Source organism: Alexandromys fortis, unplaced genomic scaffold (assembly GCF_014885135.2).
Source record: "Alexandromys fortis isolate MF-2015 unplaced genomic scaffold, M_Fortis_MF-2015_v1.1 scaffold_184, whole genome shotgun sequence".
Taxonomy (NCBI): Eukaryota; Metazoa; Chordata; class Mammalia; order Rodentia; family Cricetidae; genus Alexandromys; species Alexandromys fortis.
In genome coordinates, this window is record NW_026068125.1 from 1,028,085 (window position 1) to 1,054,172 (window position 26,088).

Below are 26,088 nucleotides of genomic sequence, written 5' to 3' on the forward strand. Positions count from 1 at the left end.
CCTCGCTAATAAAGGTACCAAGCCATGTGGCTAATGCAGACAAGAATAATGAGGTAATTTAAGATGTAAGAATTAATTAATTAATAAGAAGCCTGAGCTACCAAGCCAACCAGTTTATAATTAATGTAGACCTCTGGGTATTTCTTTGGGACTGAACGGCTGCGGGACAGGGCGGGACAGAAACCCCGGTCAATAACTTCTAAGCCAATTATTTATCAAAACAGAACCATAGCTTCCTAAGGCTTTTCTTGCCTGAGAGCCAGAACGAGACACTTTAGTCCAGTCATTTCACACATGAGTTCTCTAAGATTATCTGTCATGGTCTCCTTTCTCTCCATCTCCCGGGCTTACTTACTTCATAGGGGATACAATAAGGCGTAAGAAGGCTTTTTGTTGTGTGTATTATTAGATATTTCAAGAGAAAAAGTTATGACTCAAACAATATATCATATTGTTTAAATATTTGACTGACTGCTATGAGCACCCCTAAAGTCAATGGTGCAAATACAACTGAATGACCACAATCATATAACGCTAGATGGCAGAACCAAGGTTGAACTCTCTAGACAAAAGTTAAGTGCCCAGTTTTACAGTCAATGAAGTTTGTTGTTGCTGGGATTCTAGGTTCCAATGGTTTGACCCAAACAGTTGCCTTTCCAATACACCAAATGAGACTTTTATGAGGGCCACTATTTTGTCACTTGATTTGTCATCTTAAACAGTCTCTGGAAATCTTCTCAGCTTAAACAAATCCCAAGCTTCCTAATAGGTTATTCTCTATGGGGTGGTTACTCTGCTCTTTCCCTCCCTGCTCTTTTTCATCAGACATCATATTCTCAGCTACTCAGAAAGGAAAAGTGGTAATTTCTTTACCTACTCCAGTAACATAGTTTTGATTCTATCTTATGATTAGATATCTTTATGTAGAGAACTTGGATCATTTCAACATTAATTATAAACCACATTCAATGATCTATATTAATAACTATACCAATACATCAATTAGAATTTAGGTCAAAATATATTTAATAAATTGAGATTAATACTTAAGAAAATATTCTAAAATATTAATTTAGCTTTTAAGATTCTAACAAGTAGGAAAATTAACTGTGCATATGCAATATATATTACCAAGCTGATGGTATCTGAATTTTTCTAAACATATGCCATGCCACTTCATAACACCTTAGTTATTAAAAATGATCTCTGAACATCAAAAGACAAATTGCTAGTTATATTTGCCTGAGATGATCCCAACATATTTGAAAGAGTCAGAGAGTTAAACCATGCAGCAAACACAGCTTTAAACGGGAAGTCCAGACATCAAGAAACAAACAAAGCTCAACGATTTGGACTGGTACAAATTTCAAATGCATAAAAAAATTATTTTGAGAATAGTAAAAGAATTTGAGGCCTATTACTTTATAGAAGTACTCACCTGACTCTTGCAAGTACCTATATACCAAGAAGTTGACCTCATCACTGCTTATACTCATCTTTATTCCCACTTAAACCATGAGGTCACAACACAGGATATAACCCTAAAAATAAAACAAAGTTAATTATTTTCTCAGTAAAGTTTTATTAAAACAAAATGTAAACATTTAATTTTATTAAACGATGTTAAACAAGGTTCTTCATTGCCTTGCAATATTAACATAGTTATTTCCACTGACAGTAAAAGGATTTACACAATCAAAGCGTACTAGTGTTATTTTTCTATAAGATAACATCCTGTCAAGAAAAAAAGGATTCACAAAGGCCTTCAACATTACATGTAATATAAAATTTACTCTTTTTAAGTCTCCTTAACTAGAAAAAAAGAAAAGAAAGATTTAAGATTCAAGATAATCAGCCACTGAACACAGGCACAGTTTTATAGCAGTCAGCAAGGAGGTGCTCGGCTGTTTCCTCTGACTCTGTCATGCCTACACACCTAGCAGACTTGCTCTCTACACCCCAGAATCTCTTAACATGGTACTCGAGTCTTAAGATCTGGGTATGTGTAAAAGCAGGAAACTGGAACACGGTTCTTCTTAGAATACCACATTCTCTTACTAGGTAGGGTTGGGTAGGGCAAGAAGGACACTATGATATGACTTAAGTATATATAATCATAAATCTATTCTCACAATTTAAGAAGTGGTCAGAAAACTTCTCATAAGAGCCAATCAATAAGTAGTTGAGGTTCTGTCAGCCATACAGTCTGTCACAACTACTTGGTGTTACCATGTGGTGCAAAAACAGTAAATACAAATGAACATGGCTGTGTTCCAATAAAACTTTATTTGTGGATACTGCAGCTTATATTTTACAATAACTGTGTTAAATTATATTAGTCTTCTTCCCCACCCCCAAGAACACTTTTAAAAGTGAAAGCAAAACAAAAAGAACAAAACAAAAACTCTCTTTCAGAGAGGTGGTGGGATAGATTTGACCCATTGTGTACTAATCTGATTCAAAAATCTATACTGGCACTTACACAGAATAAAGACACATCAAACACGTGGGCTTGTGCTAACTGTCCTGCTGCATTGTGGCTCTTGTGTATACATGGCCCTTGCCTATCACACTGGGTAGATGTGGATGCGGAAGTAAAGGGACCTTCTGGCAGATATGTTCCAGAATCAACTGCACCATGACCATCCTGATTCATAGAGAGAAGTGCCAATGTTCTCCTTGGTTGAGGAGAACTAAACTTCCACTTCCTTGTGGTACTGTGTGTGGATTAGATGTGCTAACAAAAGCAGTACTGAAAAGGCTGTGGCTCTCACGTAGAAGTGAACTTGCTGAAGGCTACCTGAACTACAAACAAGCCTCGGAGCTCTGACAAACACAACAAGGTTATGGCCACACCCTACAACTTTCCTGGTTTGTGGGAGAAAAATCACTTTTTTTTTGGTGACCACTCATTGCAACTTGGATAACACTAAGTGCACACAAATTAGGCAGTATGCCTAAGGAAGTAAAGGATGGAAAATATGGGTGCTTCACAGGAGCCGTGGATGGAACAGTGTGGAAGATCTAGGTCTTGAATTCCACTCTTGAGTACAGCTAATTACCTTTGTGACCATGGCATACATACTTCTTCCCATTAGTTTGAAATAGTAGGAAAAATGAAAGTGGGGGAGGATTTTCATTTACAGAGGACTTGCTAGATAATAGGGGAAGAACCTGGCTAAATACACATTGATTTTCCTTTTCAGTATTATCTTCCTCATTTCAATGCGGCAAGATTCACACATAAGAAAACTATTCCTATGGACAAGGCAATGTACTCAAAACACTTAAATACTAATTTCTGATGACTACTAGAAGTGCAAGACACAGTGAGACCAGTGGGAGGAGCTCAGCACTAGGTCTCTCTGCGAAATCCAAGTCTTTACCCATGTCACCAACCTATACGAACAGTGGAAGCTGTCACAGTTTACACACAACACTATCTTAACAAACGGCATCATATCCTCAAAGGCAACCAAAACATGTCATACACAGGCAATAAAATCCCTCCTGAACAAGACCTCAGAAATACACAACAGCATCTTCTACCAGCATAATCCTGACGTCCTGACTGGGGAGTGAACTCTCAAATGCATCATTCATCTGTGTCCATGTTGCTCACTAGAGCCACATGAAGTGCTCTGTCAAGCTGACTTTGTGAAACCAAGACATGCTGTGATAACAGCACCTCTTTAACATAGTGGAGTCATTATACCTTTCAACTCCAAACACCAAACAGTGTAACTAGGAAGTGACCCACCTTGGATGTAACTCTAATGGAGACATGGTCTTTCAAGATCTCTAAGTTCACATAAAGATATGTGAGTCTTACTTGGCTGGTTCCCTTCTAAGAGACACACTAGGGATACATGGGCAAAGAAGAGCCTCAGAAGACACTGACTATAATGGTGCCTTGGTCTTAGATTTCTTTTGGCCATTCAGTCAGTGGTATTAGCTCCAGCTAATGTAAAATTACTATTGTTTGGTTTTGTTGTCAAGGGGGGAAGGCTTAGTTTAGCTGTGGTACCCTCACTGGTAACCATCTCATGAGCTCAAGTGAACCTGTTTCTATATGTCAAGTCATTGGCACTACAGAGATGCACCACCACATGTGGCTTCACACTGCAAAGTCTGAAACTACGCAATCATTCTTTGATATCTATAGATTTAATATAGGAATAAACAGAGCTTACATCTGCCCTTCAGAACGAGACTCCATCTTTGAACATACCATGTCCTTTAGGATCACTCAAGAGGAACAGATGAACTCAGTACATTAGCACCTAGAATCCCCTGCCAACCAATACCCAACTCCCCTCCTCAATAAAACAACAATGAACACTGGAACAGCACTGAAAGTCCTCTACTCTCAATTTCCCACTTCATTAAAAATAATGAAAACCTCACCAATAGTTAACGTAATGCCAATTTGTGGACATAAAGTACTTGGAAGGAAGGAAAGCTTTAAGACAATTTTTACATCTTCTAAAACATACTTTAAAAGACAAGTAATTTCTAGTGTTTTAAGACTAAATAATATCCTGCTTATGAAAGCCCATTTGTAAACTGTAAATCAAATAAAACATGAAGATCTTAATGGGATTAGACAATCTCAGGAAAAAAAGCCCTGAATGAAATGTATGCTTCGGTTGTTTGATAACTAATCAAAAATAAATTTAAACCCCAGTCTAACAAAATCAAATCAATTCTTTTTCCGCCTTTTTTTTTTTTTTGACACAGAGTCTATGTGGCCCTGGATGGCCTGAAACTCACTCAGAGATCCTCCTGCCTCTGCCTCCCAAATCCTGGGATTAAAGGTGTGACCCATCATGCTTGGCCAAATCAGTTAACTTCTTAAAGCATCACTAGCTAATAGTACATTTCCCTTTTCATGTGTATCAACACTGACTTGTGCCGGCAGTCTATCTAATCAAAACAATAACTCCCCAAGTTGGAAGTCAGCTCAGTAGTCAAAAGTACTTGCCACAGAAGCAGGAGGAGCACAGCCCAGATCCCCAGAGCCCATGTGAAAAGCTGGATACTGTAGCTTGAGTTCCTAAGCCAGCATTCACAGTGTGAGATGTAAAGCAGAGACAGGAGCATCTCAGGCGCTGGCAGCAAACAGCAACATCAGTGGGGAGGATTCATTTTCCACATGCACACTATGGCACACTGTGCCTAATACACACAAGAGCATGTAAGAGCCATCTGGGGTATTTAAAAAAAAAAGAAGAAGAAACCTGACCCCTAAATTAAGAATAAATGCTATTTAAACTGTATTTTCAATTGTAAAACTCCTCCTATGAAATACACAGTAAAATGAAAAAAAAATCATTAAAAGAAAAGTCACTGGATCTACATCTCGTATTTTTCACAAGGCATATTTAATACTTTAAATATAATGCCCCAGTACAGATAAAGTACACTTGGCAAGATGTTCACTTAAACAAAAGGGTACTTTCTTTTTGTATTTATACTTAATTTTGTCGGGTTTTTTTTTGTTACACAAGATAGTCGCCACTGTTGAATACTAGAGAACACTACACTCAACTCCCAAATTAGCCATTTCAAAGGGTCTTAGCAATGTATCTAGAAAAACTTACAACCAGAATTTACAAGCCAACTGCATCAATTAACAGTAACTATTTTCCTATTGAGGAGGCCTGTGGTAAACTACTTCAAAGTTCAGATGTCTTATGTAACTTCCAAAACATAAAGAAAGACTCTTTACAGAAGTATCTAAAATCTCTTTGGAACAGAGTATACAGAAAAACATTAACTACGTGCTGAATAGACGAGTAAACTCTAGTTCGAACACATACATGGGGAGCACTGAAGGGTGAGATCCAGTAGACAGAGAGCAGGTCACAAAATACAACTACAGGATTCAAAGTAAACAAACCACTTTTTTGCTGAGAAAGAACCGAGACAGTCCAGTAGGTGAAGCAAACTAGGGTTAGCATAGAGAGTTCATGGGCATAGAAAAATAGTACAACCACCTCAAATGAAACCAATCCAATATATTGCTGCAGCTTCAGTCTTATAAGAAAGACTGAACACAGGCCACACTCTCTAAAGACTGATCAATCAGCAGAAGAGCTGAACACTGTGTTCTTAACTCACAAACTTCAGGAAGAGTAGAGAAAACCATGCTTGGCCAAACCAAGATTATAATGATGTTTTTTAAACCATTTCCAGAATAAGGAGGTTAGCAAGCAAAACTAAGACTAATGAACCTTCAGTAAGTTGAGAAAAGTGTTCACACACTGTTGTCCTTAGAATCTGTGGAAGAGAAAGAGTGAAGATCGGTGCCTAACGGTCCTGGTTAGCAAACAGTGGTAGATGGGGACTAAGTGTCCAGTGAAGTGCAAAGAGAAGACTAGTATAAAGAAGGAACCAGCATCGACCTTAACCGACAATGGGAGCCTGTTCAAGTCAAATGAAGAGTGCTGCAGCTACATTTGGTGTTTAGTAAGAGATAATACAGATCTTGGAAAGTGGGGAAAAGCAATAAAGGTGACCGCACTCCCTCCAAGGTTTTCTGCTCTGAAAACAAGCAGGCAAACACACAAAACAAAAATCTACTCCATAATCCCCAGAAGTCATTTACTGTAGAATCCTGCCAGGGACGTTATACAATCTCTACCTGCAACGAGAGGCAAGTATCCTGTTGGAAGATGCGTCCTCCCCACTTCACAGCAAATGTTTCACTGTTACAGCTGTTCGAGGTACTCACAGCTTCAAGTAAAGCATAATAAACACACAGAGCATACATGGCAAAATGGGATCAACTTCTAAAATTCAGTGCAGTATTGGATCTTAGGATGAGGTCTACAGAATTTTACAGCGTCCTGAGGGCAAACTTCCTTTCAGACAATGCTACCTTTTCTCACAGAGTTGACATCTGCACAGACATTCCCTCGCAATGATGAGCTTCCCATCTCACAGGTAGAAACACGTTATGAGTTTTCTATCATTATGCACGACAACAAAACCAAATAAAAAGATCTCCCTGGAGAATTAATTGCATTAATATTTTACCAATAGTGTGACCTATACCAAGTTCATGTAAGCCTCTGCTTCCGGGGCTGACCTGGTTGCAGCCTTATTAGTCCACACTTCAAAAAACAGAAGAATGGCTTTACAATTGGCATCTCACAGGTATCTTTTACAGATGAATAAGGTAAACTCATGCTTTCAAGAAAATACTAAATTTATTTTTTATTTAAATAGAAAAATGGGAAATGGTGTAAGAAGGTCAAAGCCTTTCTTTTTTGTTTAAACAGAAAAGGGGGAAATGGTGTAGGAGGGTCTTCTTTTTATGTGTTGCTTTCATTGGTTGAATAAAGAAAACTGCCTTGGCCTTTTGATAGGGCAGCCTTAGATGGGTGTGGTAGACAGAATAGACTGCTCATTCTCAGAGTTAAAGTGCTGAGTGCGGCTCCTACCTGGTGGCCCCAGAGCTAGCAGAAATGGCATGTTCACCATTTTGAAATTGGAGAGAGGTTGAGTCAACATCCAGAGCAGCCGCAAACTAGCTGCTTAGCATTTTAAAAACTCTTTAAGACAGTAGAGAATTGAAGACAATGCAATAGGACAGATTCAGACATAAAAGACCTCTAAATGGGTCATAGTGTTAGACACACATAGGCTTGGGAGAGAGAAGAAAAATATAGAGAATAAAGTTAATGCTTAAAAAAAGGGTAAAGTCTTTAAAGAGAGAGAATACAGATATGTAATGGGTTAAAAGAAATAAAGGAAAATAAGTCATGTAAAAATGGAAAATTCGCAGAGCCTGGATTCTGTGCATTATTGTGTTTTCTTTGAATTTTTTGACTGCGAAGGAGCTAAATACAGAGAGACATTTCATTGTGTGCTCTGCTAAGCTAATCCAACATGTATATTATAAAGCTATCTTGACTTCAGAATTTGGGTCTAAGGATATGATGCTTTAGAAAAGAGGTTCTTTTGTTTTCACAGAGGATGAGACTCTATGGATTGCTTCTACCCCAATATGCTATGATAGACCATGCCCTCCTAAAAGGTTGCCATAAACACTCTTTAAAAATTACTTTGCTCAACTGTTGACTCAGAGAAACCTAACAAACATGATGCATCGTGAAAGACCTAATTAACAGCACCCCCATTCAGCAGGAAGGAGTTTGGAGAGAAATAACTGTGCCCATATTTCCAAATATTGTTTATAAATGTTCTTTTACATTTAAAGGGGGATATGATATAGACATGAATAATTTGCATTGATATGGATTTTGCTTTAGTGATATAAATTTAAGGTCAATCTTGATATATATATATATTTCTGATCTTAATTAAGGTATTCTGATTGTGTAGTTCATTTTAAAAATGTAATGTATAATTAGGAAATATAGGTTGTTAATGGATAATCCATCAATAATAGTCAAGGTTGTAGTCATGTTAGTTAGATTTTCTAGATATGTAGAGATATATTTCAGTTAGATAGGCATTCTTCATATCTTTTAAAGACTACAGAATATGGCCTTTAAAATTTTTTAATAACTTAGGGCTTTTCATGACAATGAGACACATCTGTTCCTGGCAGCACCAATTTACTTCAAGAGGAAGATAGGCATCAAAGAGGCTACTTATGGAGTTGGTTAGCCATTTGGGTAAGAAACTGCTCTTGCCTGGACTGTTGCATTAACTGGACACAAAGAAACCACAGAGAGAGGACTGCTGAACTTGACTAAAGGTGAGATGGTCTTTCAGGGTTCCTGATCAAGAGTCTGCGAGACACTCTGCAGGATACAGAAGAAAGTGACTGAACTATCTTTGAAATTTCCTGCTTCATGGAAAAGTCTGCTGGATACTATGGGCCTGTAGGCCAAAGATGGATGCCCCAACGGTATAGAAAAACTTTGGGTGACTGTCCAGGCAGCGATATGTCTCTGTCATTTCTAGAGTTTTAGAAGTTGCTTACTTCTTATTTACTTAGGTAATATTATATCCTTCTGGAATCTTTGATGGAGTTAATGAATAGATAGCTATTGTTATAAAAGATTAAATAGATCTAAATATTGTAACTATAATTCCTGCTTAATAACTGTTTTGTTATATGTAATTTTACTATGTTAAAGTGAAAACCTTTCTTTTTTGTTTAAACAGAAAAAGAGGAAATGGTGTAGGAGGTCTTTCTAGGTGTTGCTTTCATTGGTTGAATACAGAAAACCACCTTGGCCTTTTAGATAGGGCAGGCCTTAGGTGGGTGGAGTAGACAGAACAGAATGCTAGGAGAAAGAAGGCAGGAGGAGATAGCCGCCATGGAGCCAGCTGCCAGGTCAGATATGCTGAATCTTTCCCAGTAAGTCATGACCTCATGGTGACATACAGATTATTAGAAATGGGTTGAATTAAGATGTGAGAGTTAGCCAATGAGAGGCTAGCCATAACGGGCCAGGCAGTGTTTAAACAAATATAATTTGTGTGTTGTTATTTCAGGGTATAAGCTAACCAGGCGGCGGGACACAGCCTGTCGCTCCTCCATACTACATGTTGGCAAAGATTAAACTTAAGTTTAAAATTAAAAGTTTTAAAATTTTGTTAACACTGTCCTAAGTTCGCTAATACCCCAATGCCTAATCTTAGTGAAGACTGATACTTTGATACCATATCACAGGCTTGTGAAAGGTTTTCCCAACTTAATCAAATGACCAGTACAAAATTTACAAAATTATGAGAAATATAGGTATGTTAAAAAGTTTGAGAAAGGCCGGGCGATGGTGGCGCACGCCTTTAATCCCAGCACTTGGGAGGCAGAGGCAGGTGAATCTCTGTGAGTTCGAGACCAGCCTGGTCTACAGAGCTAGTTCCAGGACAGGCTCCAAAGCCACAGAGAAACCCTGTCTCGAAAAACCAAAAAAGAGCCAGGTGTGGTGGTATACATCATCAATCCAGCACTGAAAAGCAGAGGCAGTGGATCTGTGAATGTGAGGCTATCCTGGTCTAGACCGCTCAAGGGAGGCCAAGGCTGCATAGTGAGACCCTGTCTTGGGGTGGGCAGTGTGGAGGCTTGAGAAAAGCTGGTATATTTTAACATGAAAGGGGGCAGAACATAGCCATTCAGAGCACTCTTCCAGAGAACCCAGCCTTAGACAGGGGAGGAGCTTCAGAGGATCAGATACACTGGCCTCTTCAGGAACTACTCCCTCTCAACATACACAAATAATTAAAAATAACAAAAAAAAATCAAAACATATACATTTCCCTGATATAATTTCAGAGCCAGTGTCACAGTGAACCCTGACAAAGAACTGCTGAGACTAAATCTAATAATAAAGAAGACTATCAAGTTGATTCTAAAAATAAATTCTGGTTTCAATTTGGAAACTTTCCAGCTCTCTGCACAGCCAGGGCTCCCCATGTTTCAACTGCAGCAGTAATTCTTCACACCCAAATTCAGAGCAGATGTGAATGCGCAGCTGTGCATCAAGCCAGAGATTAAAGGATTTGCAAAAACATAAAACAATTGCCGATCTAAATACTTTTCTTGGAAAACACTTTTATTTCACAAAACACATGATTTGTGTTACTGTGTTATGCATGGAGTTTTGTTAAAATGAGAATTATATTTTTATACTTTTAGCATCTGATATAGTAAATAAATACCAATACAACATATAACCCACATCTAATAAAAAATAAAAATCAGGAGTCCTCTGAGGTTACTAAATTAAGGCTATAACTGGACTGTGGACGACTGAGGACTGCTGGTATAAAACTCCACTCCTTCCTAGCAATAGCAGTTATCATCTCTTGGTCAAAGTCAGTTTTCTGGGGAGAAGGGAAACTACCTCACTATCTTACATTAAGTCACAAGAATTATTCAGATTTTAACCTGACCTAAATCTTTCATTTACACTCATGTGAGAATACGCATTAGCTATCCCCCCAAATGTATTTAATAAAACAGATACTAACTTAAAAACCATAAATCAGTATGCAAAAGATCTTGTTTTAATTAAATATATGGCATTTAACTCTGAACTATCAGAAGTAAAAATAATTTTTTCTGAGGCCACACCTCTCTCTGTATATGGAGCCCCCTACAGGTATAACAATTGTCACATTGAAAATACTGAAAATGAGTGTTTAAAGTCATTATGCATTCCACAAATTTTACTGAGTTCCACATTATATATTTGTCATTGTCCTATACTAATACAGAGACTCATTACCATTAAAAATAAATCGGGAGGTGAGAGAGACGGCTCAGCACTTTTTACTCTTATAGAGAATCAGGATTCAATTTCAACTAACCACTTGGCAACTTACAAACATCCGTAATGGCAGTCCAAGGGGATCTGGCAACCTCCTCAGGGACCAGACAAGCACACAGTGCACTACAAGCACTCATGCAAAACACTCATACATGTAAAATAAAAATAAATAAATCTGAGGTCAGTTGTACTGGCACACGCCTTGAATCCCAGCAATCAGTTAGCAGAGAGAGGCCAACTCTATGAGTTCAAGAGCAGCTTGGTCTACATAGTGAGTTCCAGGACAGCCAGGGCTATGTAGAGACCCTGTCGCCAAATAAATAGATTAGGTACACTGACTGACAGACAGACAGACAATTTAAAAAAAATAGTAATAGAGAAAACAACAAAGAAAATATAAACAAACCACAATGACATGTTCATGATAATGTCACTATTATCCTATGTGCTATCTGAAAAGAATCAGTCAAAGGAAGGGCATACATTAGAAAACAGAAGCAGCAGCAGTCACTAAAGAGATAGACCTTGGAACCACATTCTAGACTGCATTGCCCATTCCGTGACAGCTCCTACTCTGACAGTGGGCTGGGTGGAGAAGCACAGCTTCTCTGCTGCAGGGGTTCAGTTACCCAGACTCTTTCTCAACTTAAAGTTGAGCTCTCTCTCATATGCTTTTCTTCCCAAAGAGATGATGGTCAAGGCTAAAGTACTGTAGCCTTGCATGCACACACGCGCGCGCGCGCGCACACACACACACACACACACACACACATTTTACCCATACACATGCAGGTGGAAGGAGGGAAGAAGAACAAGACCTGGGCACTGCAGATTCACATGTACCACACACACCTGATAGTGGCACAGGAATAAACAGAAAGGTACCAGCTGAGCAACAATTTTTAAATTCTTTTCAGCCAGTTTAACAAATTACTGGTGAAAAAAAAAAAAAAAACAAATTACTGGTGATACAACCTCTATATGTATCATTATATACTATTAAAAACATCAATAGAGGTCAAAATAACAGAGGCATAGGTGTCTAACAAGGTCTAAAACAGAGAGTAGCTCTTAAAACTTAAGTTAACCCATTTATATTAATCTAATTTCTGCCACATGGCTCGTTACCTCTCTTCCGTACATTATATACAACTTTCTTCAACTCTGGCTGGCAAATTCCCCATGCCTCAGATTACTCCCCGAGTTCCTATGTTTGCCCAGAAGTCCTGCCTATCCTATTCTGCTTAATTACTGGCCACTCAGCTCTTTATTAAGCAAATCAGAAGGAGCCTTAATCGTGTGAGGTAAAGGACTGACATATCTTCACAGTGTGATTAAACATCCTCCAACATTATCTACCTTAAAAATTGCTCAGTCTCTATTTCACTGGAAACATGTCTCAGAACTAGGAAAGTAAAAAGTTAATAGAAACAGAGGTGACGGAATTAATGGGGAACAAATCTCATTAATTGAAAACTGTATTTTAATAGCAATATTTGATAATAATGGTAGTTTTTGAACTTTGCCAAATTTTTTCATCTTTATAGAAAATAGTAATATTTGCTCTTTCATTCTCAGTCTCACACAAATATATATGTGTGTATGTGCATGCATTATGTATGTATGTATATATATATTTCTACCATGGTAGCTTTCCTAAGAGTGAGACTGGAATGGACATCACAGCAATATGTTATTTTTGTAGCAATATGTATTTATGTGCCTATCAGTCACAGCTCTATAAAGGAACCACACAAATCCAAACTAGTTATTTGCATTAATGCACTTGAACTTCTATCTAAAATGCAGACTGTGTGTAACACACGGACATGGACATGTTCATGTATGTGTACATATGTATGTGGGCATGTAAGCAGCAGTCAAAGGTTAAAGGCTGGAGTCTTCTTTAATTGTTTTCCAGCTTTTTAAGGTATAGTTTCTCACTAGGGTGAAAGCTCAACAATTTAGCTGGAATGGTTGGCCAGTGAGACCCAGGATCTTGCCAGTCTCACCTCATACTGAGTAACAGATGTGTACCTGTGACCAGCTTTATGAGCCTTCTGGAATTCAAACCCATGCCCTCACACTGGTACAGCAAACACTATCTACTGACTCTCTGCTGGCTCTCTAAAATGTAGCCTATATTTAAGTAAAGTCTTGTTATCTCTACTTTGATAATAATTTCAGCATAAAATTCTTAAACTATTTAAAAGTGGTAATTTGTCAAGTGAGACACTAAGCAGAAAATGAAAAGCACTTTAAAAAGCTGTTCATGCTTTCTAACCTCAGTGGAACCTCAGCACGTGGTTACCCATCCACTCCAAATGCGTGTTTCAGACAAGGCTTGAGTCTTCCTATTGTCACTCTGAAGTACAGCAAGCGGCACCCCTTACCTGCCATGGAGTCTACAATTGCTAGCTGACTGAAAGAGTAAATGGCAGCACAGCATGCACACACTTGATTTCTGTCTCATACAGTAGTCTAGTTTATAAGGAAAGCAAGGTAAAGATTAAAAACGTCAACACAGCACTATGCAGAGCAACAGCTGAGTTGGTGAGCATCATACACAGTCTGGACATGAGAGCAAAGACATCTCATTACCATGGTAGGTAAGACAATCCAAGATTTCAAATAACCTAAAGCTTACAAAATTTTCATTTCTACAATCTTCCACTTAATATTCTCAGACTGTAAGTGACCAACTTCAGTTACTTCTTGATAAAACAAAGCCAGATAAAAGAGAATAACTAAACACTTAGGCAAGTATGTTCTGTCTTCTTTGTTCTACTGCTGTTTACAGTTCTGTATTTTTCTATATCCCAAGTAGTTCAGAGCTAAGAGCATGACAGAAGAATGTTATCAATGAATCATCTGAGCTATTAGTAAATTGATCCCAATTGTGATGTCTGAATAAAGCCATCACTAACAAAGGAATCTGACTTATACACCTCCCCCTACCAGATTTTAGTTTTTATAACATTCTATAAAAATTTCACATAAGCAAAAAAAAATATTCACAAAGCTACTGATTAGACTAACATTTCCTTGTATTTATTACCAAAAACATGATAGCCATGTGCAAGCCTACACTCAAAATGAAGCTTTAAGGTGAATTCTGTGGCTCAACTGACAGGTATTCACAGTGTTCATGTTCTCATGGTTGTCCAGAAACCGCAGGTGCCTGCACTTACGAGAGGTTTTCTGCGAAGGAGCACTACTCACTTTCCCTAATGGAAACCTTCTACAACTATCAAACACACTGTGATTCCACAAATGACATTCCTTTATATTTTCTATCCTTAGTATTTTGATTTAGTTACTCTCAATTTTAAAAGTCAAGACACAAGGACTGCAGGCACACACCCACAGCTCCAATACCTATAAGGCTGAGGATTACTACAAATCTTGAGCCCAGCCTAGGCTAGAGATGAGTTCCACCTCAGTCTAGCCTGAACAACATATCAAAACTCCACCTCAAAGTTATTCCTTTCTCAGGTCAAAGATAAAAAATAAAGAGGCCAAACTAAATTGGGAAATACTGTCAGTAGAAACTGGAAAATATGAGAAAATACTTAGACCTGATAGTTGCAGATGTGGTTCCTGTAACTTTGTATAAACCTACAATAGTTCACCCAAAGATGTGCACATGAACACTAAACAACAATCAAGACAGAGAAGGCCTTTTAGAATCCTGAGGACCAATGTAACTAGAGGTTTCTCTCCAGAACGCCATTTCTGAAATAACCACTCTGAGGCTTAATATTAATTACAAATTGTCTGACCTATTAGATCAGGCTTACTATTAACTAGCCCTTAAAAACTTAACCCATTTTTATTATTCTATATTTTACCACGAGGCTCATGACTTGTTATCTCATATCTTGCTTTCCAAGTGGCGGCTGACATCTCCTCCAACTCTGCCTTCTTTTATTCTGTATCTTTGCTTGGATTTCTTGCTTGGCTCTATTCTGCATGTTATTGGTCAAATCAGCTTCTTTATTAACCAAAAGGTAATAAAACATATGCACAGCATACAGAAATACATCCCACATCAGACCAACATAGCCAGGAGTTTCCGAAGGCTGGTGGACCCACTCACTGACAGCAGCTAGGACTGGTCCTAGATTCTAAGCTTAAGCATCTTTATCACCTATTGTAATTTTTGAAATTAAAAATAAAATTTAAATTAATACTGTCCAGAGATGATGGGACTCCAATAACAGATGCTAAGGCTGAGAAGAGGCCATGAGGATTTTGTCAGAGAACTAGGCAGAAAGGAGTCAGTCTCAAAGGCATGAACAGCAGAGAGCCAAATGTAAATTTCCAGACTGAAAAAAGAAAAAAAAAACCATCATAGACAGTATTATGTGCAGAAAAGGAACAACAAGAATAACAAATTTTCCTAGTAAGAAATTACAACAGTTAAAAAGTAAGAAAAGTAAGTTACATTAAAAAAGTAAGAAAACAGTTTTAAAAGAGACGTTTTCTAAAATAACATCCTTTTAACTCTTGGTAACAGTGGGTCAGATTCAGAGACCTCTTTGTGTATACTGTCACCTCTGGCTTGCCCTCCCCCGATCCCGCAGCCCCACTCAGTGATCACCAGGAACTCTGTGCAAACTTTGTGACTAACCTCCAAAAATTTTTTCTGGGAGAGAACGAGGGAGCACCACCCTCCTTCCCTGAGGATCTAGGGGCAGTTAATAGCTGCTAAGAGATGGAGCTCGGGGAAGGAGGCATTTTATTTATAGACACCGGTAAAGTTATCCATGCTTCTGTAAAAAAAAATTCCTGACCCATGGTCCTATAAAAATCCTAATTAAACATATGTGGCACTACCTCACTGGAGGGGGAGGGGAGAGAAGGAGGGAACATGAAAATACAAGGGATCAGAGGAAAGATGAGAGGTCTGGGAGAAGGTAATGGAAATCAAAATACATTATAGAGATGAAAATGCCTTACTGAAACCTATGTATAATTAATAATGTATAATTATTACCTAATGTATAATTAATGCAATTAAAATGATGACTGAAGGCAATTTAATAAGCAGCAAACACCACGTCTGGTCTGTCCCTCTTCAGGCCAGCACTAGAGCAGGCTCTTTGGTGCTCTTCATGGCTTCACGGTAGGAAAGGAGTTGCTAGACCATGCTTATGTGGCTCTCTCTGCCTGACAAGACTTGGAACACCACCACTCCAAAAAATAGATAAACCAGAATGAAACCACTTACATAAGTTCAATGTTTTCTTAAAGCCACATGAAAAATGTTAAGAGCAGAATCTGTCCCAACAACACGTCCTTGGCGTCATTACTGTCACACAGAAGACCATCAGCCCACTCGTACTCTCCTTAACCACACTTCTTTTACAAATCACAGCCAACAATGACTAAAAACAGCTAGTGGGAATTTTAAATTGTTTTCATTATATTATAGCTATGGCTGTTCTGGTTTCATTATTACTGTCATTAGTCAAGATCCTGTTTAGCATAATTCATAAATTAATTTTATTATGGGTGTGTATATGCAGGAAAACAATATACACAGGGCATGTGCAACCCATGCTCAGAAGTCCATGAAAGAACACACCCCATTTCCAGGTTTTTAAGTTACTTAACATTTTTAAAGTAAATAATTTCCTTTAAAAAACAAAAATAAGGTTATCTGCCACTTTACAGAACCGCATAATCCCTAACAACAAATGTGTTCTTATAACGGCTGTTAAGTGTAGTCTCAACCCTCCTGAAGGAAACTTCTTTGTAACAAATGGAGATCATGACAGAAAATCACAACCAATCAAAATGAAGAACTGTAGAAGTCCATTCCCTGGCACATCAGTACAGCTGGACCTAAGGCTCAAGTACTACCGAGGAAGACAGAGCAAGAGAAATGGAACACAGTTTGCTGACAGAGTTTACTTAGTAATGTCAGCATTTACACCCATAAAGTCTCACCAGCATGACTGCCTGAACATGAGCTGAACAAGGACAATAGAAATGGGCAGGCCAAAGTGGTCAGGAGCAAGTATAGGAGGCCTCAGGCACAAACACACACACCCCTAAGGAATGCTCAGTGGAAGAAACAGTCCATGAGAAAGCATACCAACTAGTTATCTAATACCAAATGGCCAGCACTGAAAACATACATACAGTAATAAAAAAAGACTAAGCAGGTTGTATTTATGCATTTAGGAAAACACAAATGAGCACGCGTGTGCGCGTGTGCACGCACACACACACACACATTTTTGCAACAACAAATAATAATAAAAGAGGCCATGAATGTGAAAGACAGCAAAGAAGAGTATATGTTATGGTTTGAAGGGAGGAAAGGAAGGGAAGAAATAATGTAATTATAAACTCTAAATAAAAAAAATAATTAAAAATAAGGTTGTCAACACAGTGTGCATTTTTTCTCTCCAGTATACACAATGACTATTCATTATCAAGCGTGCAACTGCGGCGGATCCCACAGCCCAATCTGAGCAGGCCTACAGTGGAAGAGGGTGTCAACAAGCTTCAGTGAGCTTCTGCCTAACTCTATGATGGTAGCAGTAACATTGGTATATGTACTGTCACACGACATGAACACAAATAAAAGAAAAATCTAGTTTTGAAATAAACCTCTATCCCTAAGAAGTGACTAGAGCTCAGCTTTTTAAATATTTGATAAATACCAGGTGTATTGCTGTAAAACAGATATGCAAACAAGTACTAGCTGGGCCTTGTGGTACATGACTTCAATCCATCACCCAGAAGGAAGAGGTCAGGTAGGATGACACAGTGAGACTCTGTCTTAAACATCACCAACAATAAAACAAAAACAGAAAAAAAAAAAAAAACACACATATTTCTTTCTAGAACACTTGGGAAGGCAGAAGCAGGAGGATCAGGAATCTAAGGCTGCATAGTGAGCTTGAGAGTAAAGTTGGATAAAATGAAACCCTGTCTCCAAACTAAAACTAAAGCATGACTTCAACTAACCAAAAATGAAACTAACTAGCTGAATTAATTAGAGTCAACCTTCTTTTCTCCAAGAAACATGCCATATAGCTAGAGACACTCACAGACTGAGAGCCAATGAATGGGAGCAATCTATCAAAAGAACAAACCTGAAAACAGGCTGCAGAGCTCTTCTCAACTGAAAAAGTCAGTTTGTCCAAAATTAGCCAGAGAGAAGGAAGGCTACTCCTGCTTAATAAAGGGAACATTTCCTCAAGATGTAGCTCTAAATGCACATCCACCAAACATTATGGCTCCCAATCTCATCATAAAAACACCACCGATCAGAAAAGGTCAGACAGGTCCTGATATAAGATGGGGGATTTCATTTCCCAAATTGATCTTAGATGGGAGAAATCAAACTGAAAACCAGCAAAGAAAAGAAGTAGCTAAAGTATAGTACAAAGTGGGCCCAACTACCACCTACAGCATAGTGCATCCAACAGAAACAAAACACACATTCCCCTCACCAGCCAAGGAAAACTTGTAAAACTGACCACATTCCAGATCACAAAAGAAGAATTACCAAACGCAAAAGAATCAAAATAACCTCTCTTATCCACCAGATCAACATACAATAAAATTAGAAATCAACTGAAAGTTGAAGCTACTACAGGAATTCATAGCACCTGAAAAATATGCTCTTAGATGACCAATGAAAACCTCAGCAAAGAAAAAAATTCCTAGAACATCATAATCTGAGATATCTGGTGTACAGATACGGCAATTCTAAGAGGAAAGCGTATAGCTCTGAGTGCTTACATTAAAAACATACAAACAAAAACCCCAAAAGATCACAAATAATCTAATAATGTACCCCAATATCCTGGAAAAAACAAAAGTAATCCAAATGCAAAAGCAGCAGATGGTAAAAGTTTAAGGAAGGAATTAGTAAAACTGAGACTAAAAAACCAATGCATACAATCAGTCTAAGTCAGAATAACAAACCAATAAATAATAATCAAACCTACCTAGCCAGGAGAAGAAAAACTCAAATTAATAAAATTAGTGTGAAAGGGGAGGTTACTACAGACTTCAGTTTAATTAAGTCAGTCATTAAGAATTATAAATAAAAATTGATACCCTAAAAAAAAAATCTACACAGAATCCTAGGCCATGCATGACCTACCAGAATTCAGAAGATATAAACAGTTTGATGATGCTATTGAAGTAGTAATTTAAGTTTTCCAACAAAGAATAGTCCACATTCAAATGGATTTACTGGCAAATTCTACCAGGATTTAACTTTTTTATACTTATTTTCTTAGGGGAAGAAGAGGTTGTCACATCTCACATATGAAAGTCAGACACTTGGAGTGATTTTCTCCTTCTTACCATGTAGGCTCCTCAAACTCATTCTACTACAACATTACATTAATATCCACACTGGATAAGGACACAAAGAAAGCAAGCTAAAGACAATTTAACTGATGGACACACATGTAAAAACTCATGACTCTCTTACAAATCAAATTGAAGAATACATTAAGATCACACCCATGACCAAATTGATTTTATCACAGAGATGCAGGGTTGATTCAACCTACAGAACCCAGAGTTTTCTTTCTTTGCTAGCCTATCTACCGCCCCAACAGAACTTTCTGGATATATTTGAAAACAAAAGGCTTTGATTAAGGCTATAATTCTATTCCTATATTTAAGCCTAATAGAACCACCTTCATGGTTCTGCTTATTTGTTAATTCCATTTAACAAATGAAATTAGATTTTCCATATTGTGGGATGACTGCAGAATAGTTCACAAACAACTGTGAAGCAAGAATTGCTCTTGGAATATTTAGAGAAAAAGATGTGCAGCCTTAATAGCTAGACATCTAGCAGAGATGCCAATCAGAAGCACAGTGACAGTCTCATTTGATTAAAAGATGCATTCCAAAACATCCACTGTGTACACATACACACACACAAACACACACACACACACACGCATACCTATGTAAAAGTTTACTTACTTATGTATATGGGTGGTCTGAATGCCAAGAGTGTGCCCAATATCCAAGGAGGCCAGAAGAGGTTTGAGATCCGCTGGGACTGCTATGAGTCACCTTGTGGATACTGGGAACTGAACCCAGGTCCTCTGGAAGAGTAGCAAGGGCTCTTAATTGCTTAACTACCTATCTCTCTTGCCCCTATAGCTACATTTTTAAAACTAGACAGACAATATGTATACTTTGTGTTGTCTGTTTTCTTTTTTAAGCACTTATAGGAAAGGATAAAGGCAAGACTATAACATACCATGAACAGGTATCCATGCTTCATTTAAAAAAAAAATCAAAATTTTAAATTCTATATACTAGAAGCAAAGCAAATGTATCCTACCAAATGCCAAGTCAGGGCAAGGCACTCACACAAGGATTTCCCAAATAATTTAATAAAGTGTGGGTGTCACATCTGTCATCCAGGACTTAGAACCCAGGAAGCTCCTCATCAGTGTCAGGTCAAGCCCACCAACAAACGCCTCTGAATAAGACAATCACCCCCTCACACACAAACAATTTTAAAACATAACACTAAACATAATAGTAAACCAGTGGGGCATAGGGAAGAGAAAAATAAACAAAGCACTCAACTGTTTCCAGATCACAGAGGAGCACTATGCATACGAAGGGCCAGGAGAGCCAGTGTGGCACACTGTAACCTCAGCATTTAGAAGCCTAAGAAAGGAAAACTGAATTGAAGGTCAGCCTGGGCTACGTACATACATACGTACATACATACATATATACACACAGAGACTGTATCAAAGAACCCAATTCTATTTTTAATACTTAATTACATCATTCTATTATATAACTATTTTATTATTCACTATTAAATATAATTAAAATAATGAATAAAATATGGTTGTTAACAATTATGTTATATAGCTATATTTATTAATAAGTAACAAATATGGCAATTATATAGTGAACATTAGCTATAATTAATATGATAACTAATACATAACATTGGTGGCTTTTTCCCTTATGGTGTGTTTATTTTTAAATATCTTGTAAATTATTAATATATTATATGCATAAGTACAAAAACAATCAGGTTTATCTAAACAGATTTTTCCATCATGAAAATACCGGCAATGGATTTGTATTTTAGAAATAAAATGCTAAATTTGTACCAGAAATACCATATATTGCTTCCCATAGCCAGAATCAGCCTGCATCATGAGACAAATACTGTGGTCTGAGTGGACTTTTGTCCTTCAAACAATCAGGATTTCCTAGAGACAGTGGTGACTTGAGGAGCAGGAACATAGCACGGACTCTATCCATGCCTACTACAGTAACTTTCAAATACTGGAAAGTCAACTTGAAAAGGCACCTTTCTCCAAGAAAATCTCACATCAATAAGAATAAAACCACAAAGCAATAAATATGTCAAATGTTCAAATCCACAAGCTCACAATAACACTTAAACAAACCCTACCTTCTAGGAACATGGAAAACAAGTCAGTATTTGAAAACCAGTGAGGAAAAAAAAGAATCCAAGCCTATTTGCTTCTTTCCTGTAAAAGCCTAGGACACTGAGTGCCTGGGAGAGGTTTGCTTTAAGGAAACACTATAAGCTGGAACATAATGCTTGTGCACATCAACGGAATAACGAATTTTGAGTCTAGACCATGGTCACCAATGATTAGCCTCGACTATTGGATGCTTCTTTGGGGATGTACTAATAAAGTTTATATGTAATTCTGCTTCCCTATCCTTCCAGATAATAAGAGCTGGCAGCAAAATTAGATTACTATCCCCAAACCTAGCTGTTGATTTATATAAAATACAAGGAAAAAAATTTCCCTAAAGAGATACAATTAAAAAACCACAGGGTCAGGAAAACTTTACAGACAGACAGGAAATGATAATTAAGTAAACTGTGCACTTGTAAACTAGGCATCTTGTTGCTCTTCTATGAAAACATACTTAAGAGAAGCTGAAGGAATTTAAATGCTATTAAAAATTGTAAAATCCCACATCTATTAGATAACTAACACCTGGAACACAGTATAAAATTCTCAAAAAAGTAAAACTAAAATACCTACTGATCCAAAGGCCTGTTCTAAAATTCCAAAAAGAACTTAAAAGTCTGAAATCAGGATCTCATAAAACTCTAGCAAGGAAAGAACCAAAGGAGAAGCAATCCAACTGTCCATAAAGCAAAGCAAATAGGCAGAGAAAGAAAATATATTATGTGCATAAAAATGGTGTGCAAATTGGCCGTTGAATTGGTAATGCATGCCTTTAATACCAGCACTCAGGAGGTTGGTGGATCTCAGTGAGTTCAAGGACAGCCTGGTCTGCAAAGTTTGCACCAGGGCTTCTGAGGATTAAATAAGATCTCATACACACACACACACACACACACACACACACACACACACACACACACGGAGGGAGGCAGACAGACAAGGAAATAGTGTCATCAGCTACAATATGGAGACCAGAAAAGGACAATCAGAAAGAGACAAGTATTGTCAGGATGCTGCTTCCAAAAGGACCCTAAAGTATTCAAATCCAGAGAAAAGAGAAATAAAAGAGCTATAGTTTTGATGAACTGCTAGGAACAATCAGTCATTGCTGATACTTGCATTAACAATAGTGAAGATAGCAACTGTTTTATGGTTTCAAGTATAAATAGAAAGTATACTTATATTCCTTCTCACACCAAAAGACAATAATTAGGGGGCAGGGCACAGCAGGGAACAATTGGTCAGAGGGAAATCTGTACCAAAGGCCATGGCTATGAGAGGGAACTATGAGCTTTCTCTCTAACTCATGTTTGAAACTCTTTTTTTAAAAGTGAAAATAAGCATATAACTTGATAGCCAATGAGTCCTAATAATTTGATGAGAATTCCACAAAGAAAATAAAACAACATGCACAGGAAAACACTGTTGGTCCTGTTCCATTTTAAGAAGCTAGGCAAGTTAAACTCAATGTATGCACAAGGAAGGCATAAAGGGATCTATCTACCAATCCCCACAAGGCTTCTAGCAATCAGCAGTGCATATGTGGTGGAAGATAGGAATTAAGTCTCTTCCTTACATGGTTTGCACACATCTTTTATACACCGAACCTTTCCTACAGCTTGTGCTATGTAGCCACAAAGTTTAAGTGAGTTCCTCCAGCCAGCGGAAGGCCTTAGCCCTACTTTTTAAGTATTAAGTTTAAAAAAAAAAAAAAACCAACAAGCAAAAAATTACTTGTACACATGCATCCTGATGGCGATGACAAATGGTCAGGAAAGACTGTGGATCACTGGACAGAGGTGTAGATATCAGATTATACAGGCTATATTCCTACATTGTATGGCAGTCAAAATCCTGGGCAACCTGGCATAGTGGTTGCCTAGCCTTTTGCTAGTGAGACAAACTGATGCCATCCAAAGCAAGTGGTCAGGATATGCTAATGTCGTTCTGCTCCTTCTACTGTAATTTAGGAGGTCACCTGAGAAAGAGGGGTTTTTCAGTCTACATGACAAAATGGGCATAGATAGGAAGATGTGACCTAAGTCATCCCCCCTTCACCTAGGAAACAGAATGCTAATGAACTTCCCCCTCAGTTTACATTTTGATATAAAAGCTGTTTGGAGAATAAACATGGGTGGTTTTTCAGGATATGAATTCAGGATTTCATGAAGGATCCCTGAAAACTCCCTCCCGATACAGTCATGTGAGTTGTGTTTTCATTCCCACACCTCCACTCTGGTACCAGAAATGGTGCTTGTCGAGGCTGTTCCCGTACACGGAGAGAGGGATGAAGGGAGGCTCCATGACTAGAACAGGACAATCAAGCTTAACCATTATTCAGAGCAGTCCTGAAAATTCAGTGAAAGTTTATGTTGTGGTTTGAAAGAAAATAGCCCCCAAAGAGACTGGCACTATTAGGAGGAATGGCCTTGTTGGAGGAAGTGTGTTACTCTGGGGGTGGGCTTTGAGGTCTCCTTTGCTCAAGCTTCCTTTAATTGACTTCCTATTGCCTGCAAGATATAGGACTTTCAGCTATTCCTCCAGCACCACATCTGCCTGCATGCCACCATGCTCCCCACCATGACGATAATGTACTGAACCTCTGAATCTGTAAGATCTCTCAACTAAATATTTTCCTTAAAAGAGCTGCTGCGGTCATGGTATCTCTTCATAGCAACAAAAACGCTAAGACAAAAGTTGGACAGGGGTATTGCTGTGATAGGCCTGACATTGTTCTCCTTTGGAGTAATATGGACTGGTTCTTTGGATTAGGAAAGCAATTGTGATTTAGGGGACTCTCTAAAGAGGTTTCAGAGGAGAAGAGTTTTAGTATGTGGCCTAGAGATCATTCTTGTGATGCTTTGGTGAAGAAAGTGGCTGCCTTCGTCCTTGTCCAAAGAGTCTGCCTGAGGCTACAGAGAAGAGTTCTGATTAATACTGTTGGTAGAAGTAAAGACTATGTCGTGTGGTTTTTAGGGTAACTCTAATGAAGATTTATAATGAAAAGGAGCAAGTTGAGCAGGTCAAATTACAAAATGTAAACTTTAAGGAGAAAATGAGCATAAGGAAGTGGAATAGAGTTAAATCCTGCCTTCAACAAGATAAATAGATTAAGAAGTGGAATAAAGAGAGTGGGAACTTCATGGCAAGATCCCACCCAGCTAAATTTCCAACTTGTGAAAATAAATTAAAGAAAAGCTTAGAGCTGGTGTGTGGTGGTGCATATAAGTGCTTTAATTCCAGCACTGTAAGGCAGAGGCTGGGGATCTGGGTCTGGTGCTAGCCTGAGCTGCAGAGCAAGGTTCAGGACAGCCACGACTGAAAAGTGTTGAAGGTGTCCACGTTCCAGTCCCAGTAAGCAGCAGAACTTGGCAGCTTTGGCCACATGGTTTTGGAGTCAGGAATAAAGCTGCTGAGGCCAGGCATGTGTTAGGGGAGTTCCTGACTGGAGGTCACTGCATGCAGCTATGAAGTTGAAGCCTGTATTGTCTTGGAGAACCCAAGAGGTTAGATATGCCAGAGTTGTAGGATACCTGCTGAGGGGAGCTGCTAACAGGAAGTGGAACCAGTCCAGAGAAAGAAGTGTGTTATAGTCAACAAAGCTGAACAGAGCCGGAGATCTGAAGAACATTTTGACATGAAACATGGAGGTGCGGAGTTTGAAATTTGCCCAGCACTTTCCAATTTTGCTTTGGTTCAGTATTTCCTCAATATGTTCCTTCTCTATGCTTTCAAATGTGCTATTAAATGTTGGAAGCATGTGATCTGCTTTTTAACTTGATTTTTTACAGGAGGATTACAGTTAAGAGATCACCATGTGTCTGAGAAGAGACTTTGTTCTTTGAAGCAAGTTTGAAACTGTTTTAGACTATGAACATTCTTGTTCTTGGACTGAATGCATTTTTTTGCATTATGATAGTACTTATAAGACTTTGGGGGTAGGGAAAAAAACCTAACTAAGACAGTTTATTTCTCGAATTTTGTATTTACTATAAAAATAACCATTTATCATGGTTGATGTAGGTAAAAAAAAAAAAAAACAAGAAAAAACAAACAAACAACAAAACAAAAAAAACCAGCAAGACATAATGTGAGTAGGAGAAACTACTGTGCTCCACGACATGGTCAACACAATAACTACAGGTTTGAGGAAACCACATTCTGAACCATCTCTAAGCACATGACACACTGATGCACATACATGGCTTCAGAGCTCTGAGAGACTACATGTCCTCTGTAACCCTGGCTCTCTAGCACTAAGGTACACAAACAACTAACTGCAAGTTTATAGTTTGCAATGACATAAAAAAAAAAACCATTTTGGAGGTTTTCAGCAAAATTAGCCAACATTT

At 38.1% G+C, this 26,088-nt stretch overlaps 1 protein-coding gene across 4 annotated transcripts in view; it reads right to left on the bottom strand.

Annotated features, from left to right (window-relative positions):
* Tbl1xr1 (TBL1X/Y related 1) overlaps positions 1-26,088 on the bottom strand; it is a 140,697-nt gene that overhangs the window by 31,679 nt on the left and 82,930 nt on the right. For all 4 annotated transcript variants that reach the window (XM_050125738.1, XM_050125736.1, XM_050125739.1 and 1 more), the window contains one exon: positions 1,439-1,541. In XM_050125738.1, coding sequence (XP_049981695.1) covers positions 1,439-1,496 — 58 coding nt within the window. In that variant the 5' untranslated portion in view covers positions 1,497-1,541. The remainder of the gene's footprint in view (positions 1-1,438; positions 1,542-26,088) is intronic.